Source organism: Bombina bombina, chromosome 1 (genome assembly GCF_027579735.1).
Source record: "Bombina bombina isolate aBomBom1 chromosome 1, aBomBom1.pri, whole genome shotgun sequence".
In the NCBI taxonomy this organism is placed as follows: Eukaryota; Metazoa; Chordata; class Amphibia; order Anura; family Bombinatoridae; genus Bombina; species Bombina bombina.
Window position 1 is genome coordinate 310560137 of NC_069499.1, and position 12908 is coordinate 310573044.

The window sequence follows — 12908 nt, forward strand, 5'->3', positions numbered from 1 at the left end:
TGAATCACTGGAGACAAGTCTGTATAGTCCCCATTCCACTGTTTGAGCATGCACAGTTGTAATGGTCTTAGATGAATTCGCGCAAAAGGAACTATGTCCATTGCTGCAACCAAAAAAACCCTACTACTTCCATGCACTGAGCTATGGAAGGCCGTAGAACAGAGTGAAGAACTTGAAAAGTGTTTAGAAGCTTTGACTCTCTGACATCTGTCAGGAAAATCTTCATTTCTAAAGAATCTATTATTGTTCCCAAGAAAGGGACTCTTGTTGACGGAGACGGGGAACTTTTTTCTATGTTCACCTACCACCCGTGAGATCTGAGAAAGGCTAGAACAATGTCTGTGTGAGCCTTTGTCTTTGAAAGAGACGACGCTTGAATTAGGATGTCGTCCAAGTAAGGTGCCACTGCAATGCCCCTGGGTCTTAGAACCGCTAGAAGGGACCCGAGCACCTTTGTGAAAATCCTTGGAGCAGTGGCTAGTCCGAATGGTAGAGCCACATCCAGAAAGGCGAACTGATGATGATCTTTGTGGATAGGAATATGCAGATACGCATCCTTTAGATCCACGGTAGTCATAAATTGACCCTCCTGGATTGTAGGTAAAATCGTTCGAATAGTTTCCATTTTGAACGATGGCACTCTGAGAAATTTGTTTGGAATTTTTAAATCCAGAATTGGTCTGAAAGTTCCCTCTTTTTTTTTTTTTTTGGAACTACAAACAGATTTGAGTAAAACCCCTGACCTTGTTCCACAGTTGGAACTGGGAGTATCACTCCCATCTTTAACAGGTCTTCTACACAATGTAAGAATGCCTGTCTCTTTACTTGGTTTGAAGATAAGTGAGACATGTGGAACCTTCCCCTTGGGGGTAGTTCCTTGAATTCTAGAAGATAATCCTGAGAGACTATTTCTAGTGCCCAGGGATCCTGAACATCTCTTGCCCAAGCCTGAGCAAAGAGAGAGAGTCTGCCCCCTACTAGATCCGGTTCCTCTTCATGCTGTCTTGGTAGCAGCAGCAGGCTTCTTGGCCTGTTTACCCTTGTTCCAGCCTTGCATTGATTTCCAAGCTGGTTTAGTCTGGGAAGCGTTACCCTCTTGTCTAGAGGCTGCCGAGTTGGAAGCCGGTCCGTTCCTGAAATTGCGAAAGGAACGAAAATTGGACTTATTCTTAGCCAGAGCGCTCTGCGCGCCACAATTGTAAACCCTGAATTTTTTGCAGCTAACCTCGCTAACTGCAAAGCGGCGTCTAAAATAAAGGAATTAGCTAACTTAAGTGCGTAAATTCTATCCATGACTTCCTCATACGGAGTCTCCCTACTGAGCGACTTTTCCAGTTCCTCGAACCAGAACCATGCCGCTGTAGTGACAGGAATAATGCACAAAATAGGTTGAAGGAGGTAACCTTGCTGTACAAAAATCTTTTTAAGCAAACCCTCCAATTTTTTATCCATAGGATCTTTGAAAGCACAATTGTCCTCAATAGGAATGGTCGTGCGCTTGGCTAGAGTAGAAAACTCCCCCTCGACCTTAGGGACTGTTTGCCATGTGTCCTTCCTGGGGTCGACCATAGGGAACAATTTCTTAAATATAGGAGGAGGGACAAAAGGTATGCCTGGCTTCTCCCACTCCTTATTCACTATGTCCGCCACCCGTTTAGGTATCGGAAAAGCATCAGGGTGCACCGGGACCTCAAGGAACTGTCCATCTTGCACTATTTTCTGGGTTGACCAGATTGTCACAATCATCCAGAGTAGATAGCACCTCCTTAAGTAATGCGCGGAGATGCTCTAATTTAAATTTAAATGTCACAACATCAGGTTCTGCCTGCTGAGAAATTCTTCCTGTATCAGAAATTTCCTCATCTGACAAACCCTCCCTCACTGCCACTTCAGATTGGTGTGAGGGTATGACAGAAAAATTATCATCAGCGCCCTCCTGATCTACAGTGTTTAAAACAGAGCAATCCAGCTTTCTCTGAAATGCTGGCATTTTGGATAAAATATTAGCTATGGAGTTAACCATTACTGCCGTCAATTACTGTATAGTAACAAGCATTGGCGCGCTAGAAGTACTAGGGGTCGCCTGCGCGGGCATAACTGGTATAGACACAGAAGGAGATGATGTAGAACTATGTCTACTTCCTTCATCTGAGGAATCATCCTGGGCAACCTTACTAAATGTGACAGTACTGTCCTTACTTTGTTTGGACGCCATGGCACAATTATCACACTATATTTGAAGGGGGAACCACATTGGCTACCATACATACAGAACATGATCTATCTGAAGGTACAGACATGTTAAACAGGCTTAAACTGGTTAATAAAGCACAAAAACCGTTTTAAAACAAAACCGTTACTGTCTCTTTAAATGTTAAACAGGGCACACTTTATTACTGAATATGTGAAAAACTAGGAAGGAATTATCCAATCTTTACCAAATTTTCACCACAGTGTCTTAATACATTCAAAGTATTGCACCCCAATGTTCAAGCTGTTAACCCTTAAAATGTGGAAACCGGAGCCATTTTTAATTTTAACCCCCTTACAGTCCCAGCCACAGCCTTTTCTGCAACTTCACCAATCCCAGGGGGGTATATGATACCAAATGAAGCCTTCTAGGAACGTTTTTAGTGGATTCCAGACCCTCACACATGCAGCTGCATGTACTGAACTCAAAATTAACTGCACAGTAATGGCGCGAAAATGAGGCTCTGCCTACTACAGAGAAAGGCCCTTCCTGACTGGGAAGGTGTCTTAACAAGTGCCTGGTGCTAAAAACGTTCCCCAATGTTATAAAAGTGTGAAATACAACTTCAAACTGCATATAATACTTAAATAAAGCAATCGATTTAGCCCCTAAAAGTGTCTACCAGTTTATAGCCCATAATAAGCCCTTTATTCTGTTTGAGACTAAGAAAATGGCTTACCGATCCCCATGAGGGGAAATGACAGCCTTCCAGCATTACACAGTCTTGTTAGAAATATGGCTAGTCATACCTTGAGCAGAAGAGCCTGCTAACTGTTTCCCCCAACTGAAGTTATCTCATCTCAACAGTCCTATGTGGAAACAGCAAACTATTTTAGTAACTGCTGCTAAAATCATATTCCTCTCACAAACAGAACTCTTCATCTCTTTCTGTTTCAGAGTAAATAGTACATACCAGCACTATTTTAAAATAACAAACTCTTGATAGAAGAATAAAAAACTACAACTAAACACCACAAACTCCTCACCATCCCCGAGGAGATGCTACTTGTTCAGAGCGGCAAGGAGAATGACTGGGGGGGGGGGGCGGAGCCTGGGAGGGACTATATGGACAGCTCTTGCTGTGTGCTCTCCTTGCCTTTCCCTGTGGGGGAGGAGAATATCCCACAAGTAATGGATGACACCGTGGACCGGACACACTAATGTTGGAGAAAAGGACAGAGATACCTTAACCTTGTGCCAAGGATATCCATGCTTCGCACACCAGGACAAGCAAGTCCTCCACACCTTATGATAGATGCGACGAGTGACCGGTTTCCTAGCCTGAATGAGAGTATCAATCACTCTCTTAGAAAAACCTCTTTTGGCAAAGACTAAGCGTTCAATCTCCACGCAGTCAGTCTCAGAGAATCTAGATTTTGAGGTTGAAAAGGACCCTGTACCAACAGATCCCTGCAACAGGGAAACCTCCATGGAGGAGATGACATCCCCACCAGATCCGCAAACCACGTCCTCCGCGGCCACAACGGAGCAATCAGAATAGCCAAAGCTTGCTCCTGCTTGATGCGGGGCACTACACAAGGTAGAAGTGGCAATGGTGGAAAAATGTAAACTAGATTGAACTCCCAAGGCACGGCCAAAGCATCTATCAGCTCTGCCTGGGGATCCCTGGACCGCGACCCGTATCTGGGTAGCTTGCAAATGAGTCTGGACGCCATGAGGTCTGTCTATCTCTGGCGTCCCCATCTGTGACAAATCTGCGAAAACACCTCGGGATGGAGAGACCATTTCCCCAGATGGAAGGATTGCCTGCTGAGGAAATCCGCTTCCTAGCTGTCCACCACCGGAATGTGGATTGCTGAGAGCGAGCAGTTGTGGGACTCTGCCCATTCCAATATCCGAGAAACCTCCCTCATTGCCAGAGAGCTTCTCGTCCCCCCTGGTGGTTGATGTAAGCCACCGAGGTAATGTTTGTCTGGAATCTGATAAAGCTGAACGACCCCAGTAGAGGCCATGCCTTCAGAGCATTGTAGATTGCTCGAAGTTCCAGAATATTGATCGGGAGGAGAGACTTCTCTCAAGACCATTTGCCCTGTGCCATCTTGACACCACAAACAGCTCCCTATCCTCCCAGACTCGCGTCCGTGGTCACAATCTCCCATTACGGTCTCAGGAAGGACGTCCCTTGGGACAGTTGTTCTGGACAGATCACCCAAGAGAGGGATTCCCTCGTCCGATTGTCCAAAGAAATCTGTTGGGATAGGTCTGTATGCCGTTCCACTGTCTCAACATGCATAACTGAAGAGGTCTGAGGTGGAACCTGGCAAGACAGGTGGACGCAATCTTTCTGCGTCACTGATCTGTGAGAAATATCCTCATGGATATAGAATCTATAATCATTCCCAGGAACTCCACCCTGCTGCTGGGAATCAGGGAGCTCTTTCCTGAGTTTATCTTCCAACCGTGGGATTGGAGCAAAAGAAGAAGAGCCTTCGAGTGATCCTCTGCGAGACTGAACGACGGCGCCTGGACTAGGATGTCGTCCAGATAGGGCGCCACAGCAATTTCTCTGGATCTGGCCACTGCCAGTAGCGCCCCCAGAACCTTTGTGAAGACTCTCAGGGCCGTCACCAGACCAAAGGGAAGGGCCACAAACTGGAAATGTTGGTCCAGGAATGCAAATCTCAGGAACCTGAAGTGATCCTTGTGGATTAGCACATGAAGGTAGGCATCCTTCAAGTCTATTGTCGTCATGAACTGACCCTCTTGAACTAGGGGCAGAATAGATCTGATCGTTTCCATTTTGAACGATGGAACAGCCAGAAATTTGTTTAAAACACTTTAGGTCCAGAATCGGGCGAAATGTGCCCTCCTTCTTTGGGACCACGAAAAGGTTTGAATAGTACCCTAGACCCCTTTCTGCTGGGGTACAGGTACAATTACTAAGAGGGAAAAAGAGATCCCTTACACATTCTAGAAAAGTGTCTCTCTTTTCTGGTCTGGAAGACAGATTTGACAGGAGAAATCTTCCCCCGGGGCGGATGAGATCTGAACCCTATCCTGTATCCTTGGGCGATAACCTCCAGAACCCAAGGGTCCTGAACATCCTGCAACCAGGCTTCTGAGAAAAGAGATAATCTGCTCCCTACTTGGTCCGGAGACCAGTCGGGGGCCGCCCCCTCATGCTGACTTTATTTCGGCAGGCTTCTTGTTCTGCTTGGACTTATTCCAAGACTGAGCTGGTTTCCATGTGCCCTAGGACTAATCCGCTTTTGCAGGCGGGCTGTTGGCATTGGGCCTTGTCCGCATGAAAGGGACGAAAAGTAGATCCCTTAGGCTTAACCTTCTTATCCTGCGGTAGGAAAGCGCCCTTGCCTCCCGCAACCGTGGATATGATCGAGTCCAATCCTGGACCAAACAGGATCTTTCCTTGAAATGAAAGGGATAGTAGTCTAGATTTAGAGGTCATGTTCGCAGACCACAACTTTAGCCACAGAGCCCTGCAGGTTAATATGGAAAAACCTGTCACCTTAGCATTCAGGCGAATAATTTGCATATTGGCATCACAAATAAAAGAATTAGCGACCCTCAAGGCCTTAATTCTCTCCTGTATCTCATTGAGGGGAGTCTCCCTCTTGACCATGTCAGACAGAGCTTTACACCAATATGACGCAGCTCTGGCATCCGCAGCTACTGCCGCTGCCGGCTGAAAAACAAACCCCGTATGTTGAAACATTTTTCTTAACATGCTCTCTAACTTTTTATCCATGGGCTCTTTAACACTGAATTATCTTCAAGAGGAATCGTTGTCCGCTTAGAGAGCGTAGAGATAGCACCATCTACCTTAGAGACAGACCCCGATAGCTCGAGCTGAGAGTCCGGGACGGGGAACAGCTTCTTAAAGGAAGAAGAAGGGGAAAAGGAAGAACCTAATCTCTCCAATTCATTCTTAATAATGTTAGCCATCTTAACAGGAACCGGGAAGGTCTGAGGCACCACCCTGTCCTCATATACTTTATCCAGTTTAGGAATAGAAGGTTCCTCTGGTAGTTTTAGTTCCGGAACCTCGAGGGTAGCAAGCACTTGCTTCAGCAAAAAGCGCACATTTTCCATCCTAAACCTATAGTCAGGCTCCTCAGCAGTCTGAGCTTTAGATGACATAGACTCCGACCCAGAAGGAACGTCCTCTGAAGAGTCGGAGTCGTCCTCGTCAGCGGATAATCTTTCTGAAATATCCATTGGAATAGATGACCCCTGGGTCGGATCGCTATATTTTACCTTACGCTTTGCAGAACGTGGTAAGGCACTAATCACCTTAGACACCGCCGTTTGCAGTTGATCCACAAAATCTGGCGGCCAACGGATCTCTCCCGTAGGAGAAATAGTCGTGCCCTGGGGCGCTGCATGTGTAATCGGAGATGAATGTAGGGAACGCACCTCACGGGACGGTGGACGGCTCAGTAGTACTAGACATTCTACTCTTTCTAGATGTCATAACTTTATCAAGGCATGTGGAGCATAGTTGAGCAGGCGGATCTACCAGGACCTCCTCACAATAAACACAGGTACTAGACTTTGTTAAAGAGGGAGTACCCTCTAATGCGTCAGAGTCCTCCATAGCTTGTGCCTTTATTACAGACAGTATGTACTATATATAAAATGGCACCTTTATAACCTCCAATGGTCGGGGCACTCACCACCTTCTATGACCTGGACCACAGAAACCGTTACATCTCCTGTAACCGCCAGACAAGCAGAGGAAGTCGATTAGGCCACATCTGGTCAGAAGGAATGCCTCGCAGGACAGCCCCTGCACTAGAGAGAAAATTGTGCAAAATAGCCCGCGCAAATACTCCCGGAAATGAAACTCTAACATTCACCCAAGCTCTCACTGAGAGGCTGACAGGACTACTTAAAACTCCAGTCCCATTTCGTAGAGTACGATCCTCCATAAGAGACAACTCTGAATCTTCCAAAACTTCTCTGCCAACCTCCTGTGACGAAAGGCAAAGAATGACTGGGGGATGAGGGAAGTAGGCTGGGGTGTCTTTGCCTCCTCCTGGTAGCCAGGTTCTTATTTCCCACAAGTAATGAATGAAGCCGTGGACTCTCCTCCCCTTTAGATGGAAAAGAGCTTTTTGGACATCCCATTTTAAAACCACAGCATTAATATGGAGTTGACAGCCTCCACCCCCACTTTGAGGCTAAAACATGTGGCGAATTGCCCATTCAGGCAAAAGAGCATCTGTGAGGTCAGGCTCACAATCGGCGTTCCAATTTATCTCAAAGGTGCCCAGTGGGTTTGAGGTGAGGGCTTTGTAGATGTCATTTGAGTTCCTCCCCACCAAACTCGTCTTCATCGACCTAGCTGTGTGCACATGCAGGAAAGGGCCTTCCTCAAAGTGTTGTCACAAAGTTGGTGGCACCCAATTGTCTAAAGTGTATTTAGCTCCAAACAATGAAAAACAGACCAAGACCATTATCCCTCTTCCAACAAACATTACAGTAGGTAATAATGCATTCCGGTAGGTAGTGTTCTCCTGGAATCTGCCACACCAAGGTTCTTCCACCAGACTTCCAGATAGTGATGTGTGATTTATCATCCCAGAGAACAATGCTCCATAGTCCAGTGGTGGTGTGGTTTATGCCACTCCAGCCGATGCTTGGCATTGCACATGTTGATGTTAAGCTTGTGTACATCTGCTTGGCCATGGAAACCCATTTCATAAAGCTCCTGACTCACAGTTCTTGTGCTGATGTTGCTTCCAGAGGCCGTTTGGACCTCTGTAGTGAGTGTTGCAATAGACGATAGGTGATTTTTATGTGCAAATTCTGCACTTTGCGGTTTACTACTTTGTGACTGGGCTGTTGTTGAGCTGCTAATGTTTATCTATGGAGATTTCATGGCTATGTGCTGGATATGAACCTGTTAGCGATGGATGTGGCTGAACTCAATTAGTAGGGGTGTCCACACACTTTTTGTCATTTAGTGTGTGTATGTATGTGTATATACACACACTGCAATTAGAAATTTTACTGCAAAATATCTGTAAACAAGATAACTAAATAAGTAAATAAATAAAAAACTAAATTTATTTTTATCTGATAAATTAATTTCCCTCCTACTTTCCCTTCCCTCTCAGTAGTGCACATAGCCGAGGATAGGGAAAGTATTGTCTTATAACGTAGTGATCTAACCACATCCAGATTATGTAGTAACCTCTTTTTAGGAGGATTGGGATTGGAAAAAAAGGAAGGCACAATTATCTCCTGGTTGATGATGTCCACCGTTACCACCTTTGGAAGAAAACCAGGCCTAGTTCATAAAACAACCTTATCCGAATGAAAAGCCAAATAGAGCGACTCACATGCGAAAGCCAACAATAACGAGCAGAAGAAATTGCCAACCAAAAAGTACCATCTGGAAAAGCAATTTGATATCAAAGCAATGCAAAGGAAGGATGTTGTAGCACCCTAAGAACCAGATTAAGGCTCCACAGAGAAGCGATAGGCTTGATGACAGTCCTGATTCTGCTCAGGGCATGTACGAAGGAGTGGATATCTGGTAACCTCGCCAACTTCTGATAAAGCAAAGCGGAAAGAGCTGAAATCCGACCCTTGATAGAGCTAGCTGACAAGCCCTTATGAAGTCTATCCTTTAAAAACCGCAGGATCCAAGGGATTCGCACAGAATGCCATAAGAAACCCTGCTCTGAACACCAAGCTAGGTATGCCGAGCACAGATTCTTAGAAAACAGGCAAACCAGCTGATACTGCCATAGTGCTGTCAAGGCATCTGTTAGTTCCACCAGAGCATCCCGCAACCTCGAGCTGTACCTTGGAAGTTTGTGATTCAGGGGAAAGGCCATGAGATCTATCTCCGGAACTCCCCAGCGGTGCACGAGCTGGGCGAAGACATACTTGTTGAGCGTTCATTCCCCTGAATGGAGGGAATGGCAACTTAAGTAATCTGCCTCCCAGTTCTCCACCCCTGGGACATGGTGGAAATTGTGCATTGGTGGTTATCAGCCCATGTCAGGATGAGAGACACTTCCTGCATTGCCTGAGAGCTGCGGGTCCCCCCTGGTGGTTTATGTAAGTCACAGTTGAGATGTTGTCTATTGAAAAGGGATAAAGAAGGCCGCTCCGAGCAGAGGCCATGCTTGTAAGGCAATGACTATCGCTCTGCTTTCCAGAATATTTATGGGTAGCTTCACTTCCTGAGGCGACCATACCCCTTGAGTTCTGAGAGAACCCCATACAGCCACCCTATCCAGATAGGCTTGCGTCCATGGTGATGAGTTAGACCGTCTGGAGGACGGATCTAGGCGGATCAATTGAGAAAGGTTGGAATTGTCTGAGCATGCACAATTAAAGAGGCTGCAGATGAAACATGACAAAGGGTATAGTGTCTGATGCCGCCACCATAAGACCCACAACCTCCATACATTGTGCTACAGAAGAACGACGAAGAGACTGAAGCTGCCAACAAGCATTCTGCAGTTGTATTTTGCACTTGTGAGGAAAATTCTCATAGTCATAGAGTCTATTATGATAACCAAAAAAAACACTCTTGTCCGTGGTGTCAGAGAACTCTTGGGTACGTTGACCTTACAGCCATGCTCTCAAAGGAACCAAAGTAACTTGTCGATGTGAGCAATAGCTAATGGTAAAGATTGTGCCAAAACCCAGATATCGTCCAAGTATGGAGCCACTGGCACTCCCTGGGCTCTGACCACTGAAAGCAGAGCTCCCAGAACCCAGTCACAAATAAAGTAATTTGATGTCTTTAATGAATGGATGCGATTCTGAATCTCCTCTATTGGAGATTCAACTGAAACCTTTAAAAGCTGCAGCCCCTGCTACCTCTGAGATTACGGTTTAGGGTATTTCCCCCTCCTGAGAAGTCAGAGACGATGCAGTGTGTAGAAGAGCTTCCAGCTAGCTGTGCTTCTGAAGTTTGGCAGAGCCGCGTGAAGAAAGAGGCGGAGTGCATGCCAAAATGCTGCTGTGTGGCGGGAAAACGCTTAACTCCTTACCTGCTATAGTCCTGCATCCAAAGCGCCTTCAACCGCTGCTGCTGCTGGAACACTGAAGAACTGGATTCAGGGATCTTAAAGGGACCATACCTCCAAAAAGTGAGTGAAATCCCACACTTACTGAATCCACTAGATCTTACCCTCTAGTGTCAGAGTAGAGGGTAGACAGTCCCCGGGCAGTCTCAGTACTACTACTACAAATAATAAAGCTTGCAGCATCAGAAGTAAACTGTGCACAGAATATAACCCAGAGAAAAAATCCACAACCTACATACACTGTATAACACTCCTGTGAATAGCAGCAATGTAACACTAACTGAGTACTATGAGTGCAGTTGTCAGGGCTATTAACCCTTAGTAAACCCATGTATTCTGTCTACCTGAAGGCTAGTGTAGGGCTGTCCAATACTGTAACTTACAGCCTAGGAGGCATGGGAACGTCCCAGCGATACCCTTGGCATAAAGGCTGGAGATATCCCTTGCCAAATGTAAATTATATCTGTATGTCCTTTAATCCTATCTTCAGGGAACTATCCACTGAGGGTAGGAGTTTGAGAGTTTAAACACTTGAAGAGCACCTTTGCATCCTTGCCTTCCCCTAGACAAGGCAAAGAACTACTTGGAGGGAAGGGGAAGTAGGAGGGATAGTAAAAGCTCTGGGGTGTCTTTGCCTACTCCTGGTGGCCAGGTGATGTACTTTCAAAGAGTAAAGTCTCTTGGACTCTGACTACCATTAGAAAGAAAGTTTTGTTTGCAGATGTGACACTTATTTGCAAATCAAAAGCAGTTCAGTACCCTCAACGGCCAGGTTTTCATTATAGCTGAACTAGAGCACTGGTGAAATAATCAGCTGATCAGTAACCATGGTTACTAACATGCTCTCACCCATCAGCTGATTATTTCATCTGTGCTCTTGTTCAACTATAATGAAAATCTACCCTGTTAGCGGTACTTGAGAACAGTGAAAAAGGAAAGAATCCAGCTCAAAGAAGAAAACATATATGGTCATTTAAATAAGGACATTTTTGTTTCAGGTGGTGGCAGTGCTAAGGCTCCATAAAGGTCAGGAGGTGGCCTAGCTGTTGTGCTACTGGCCCTTTCGTTCTTTATTGTGAAAAATAAAGTCTAAGGGCGGGAGCAAAGCTACACTTCCAAACTCCAAATACGTGGAATCAAATACTGTCACCTTGGAGGAGGGGAAGAGTCGCAGCCTGGAGAAGATTTGAACTTTAGTTAGATCTTTTACTGGATATACAACATTACAATCAGAAACTTGTTTCAGAAAAATGTGAAAGAAATATGAGAAAAAGCACAAAATTAAAGAAAGGGTGAATGGTAACACTAACTAATTTGTATGAAGCCTTTTCACTCACCATTAGGTCGGACCAGCAGAACAAGCTCCCCTGAGTGCATCTCACAGCTTGCTTTGATGAACATGACTACTTGGTCATGAGTGTGCTCTGATATGTCTCTTCCATTAATTAATACAACCTGATCTCCTTCATTAAGACGGGGAACACACAGATCAGCCTGTACAAGGAAGATAAAAGGGGTGACACTGTTACAGTGTAATAAAAATATATTTATTTTGTGCTTATCCAATGGACAGATTGCATCATGCGGATGCCCCTTTCAAATTAGCGACCCTGCAAATGATATTTATGAAGCAGTAGTTTAGGCTGAAAATCAATCCAAACTCATTCAACCGGGGTAATTGACAAGCCTAGCTCTCAATTGTTTCAGTGAAAGCAGGGTGCGGCACTGCACAAGAGCTAAATATGGAGAATGTGGAAAGGTTCACACATCAGTTCTATAAACAACTATAATGTTTTAAAAACATAATTTATGCTTACCTGATAAATTTATTTCTCTTGTAGTGTATTCAGTCCACGGGTCAACCATTACTTATGGGAATATATTCTCTTCCCAACAGGAAATTGCAAGAGGATCACCCAAGCAGAGCTGCTACATAGCTCCTCCCCTCACATGTCATATTCAGTCATTCGACCAAAACAAGACGAGAAAGGAGGAACCATAGGGTGCAGTGGTGACTGAAGTATTAATTAAAATTTAGATCTGCCTTAAAAAGACAGGGCGGGCCGTGGACTGAATACACTACAAGAGAAATAAATTTATCAGGTAAGCATAAATTATGTTTTCTCTTGTTAAGTGTATTCAGTCCACGGGTCATCCATTACTTATGGGATACCAATACCAAAGCCAAGTACACGGATGATGGGAGGGACAAGGCAGACACTTAAACGGAAGGAACCACTGCCTGTAGAACCTTTCTCCCAAAAACAGCCTCCGAAGAAGCAAAAGTGTCAAATTTGTAAAATTTTGAAAAAGTGTGAAGCGAAGACCAAGTCGCAGCCTTGCAAATCTGTTCAACAGAGGCCTCATTCTTAAAGGCCCAGGTGGAAGCCACAGCTCTAGTGGAATGAGCTGTAATTCTTTCAGGGGGCTGCTGTCCAGCAGTCTCATAGGCTAAACGTATTATGCTACGAAGCCAAAGAGAGAGAGAGGTTGCCGAAGCTTTTTGACCTCTCCTCTGTCCAGAGTAAACGACAAACAGGGAAGAAGTTTGACGAAAATCTTTAGTTGCCTGTAAATAGAATTTCAGGGCACGGACTACGTCCAGATTATGCAAAAGTCGTTCC

The 12908-nt window shown here is 45.2% G+C and overlaps 1 protein-coding gene across 1 annotated transcript in view; it reads right to left on the minus strand.

Moving 5' to 3' along the window:
* Positions 1-12908, minus strand: part of PTPN4 (protein tyrosine phosphatase non-receptor type 4) — a gene marked incomplete in the record, with an annotated part of 1345721 nt that overhangs the window by 321458 nt on the left and 1011355 nt on the right. Inside the window, 1 exon segment of the mRNA XM_053698088.1 lies at positions 11622-11778. Within this exon segment, the coding sequence (XP_053554063.1) occupies positions 11622-11778 (157 nt within the window).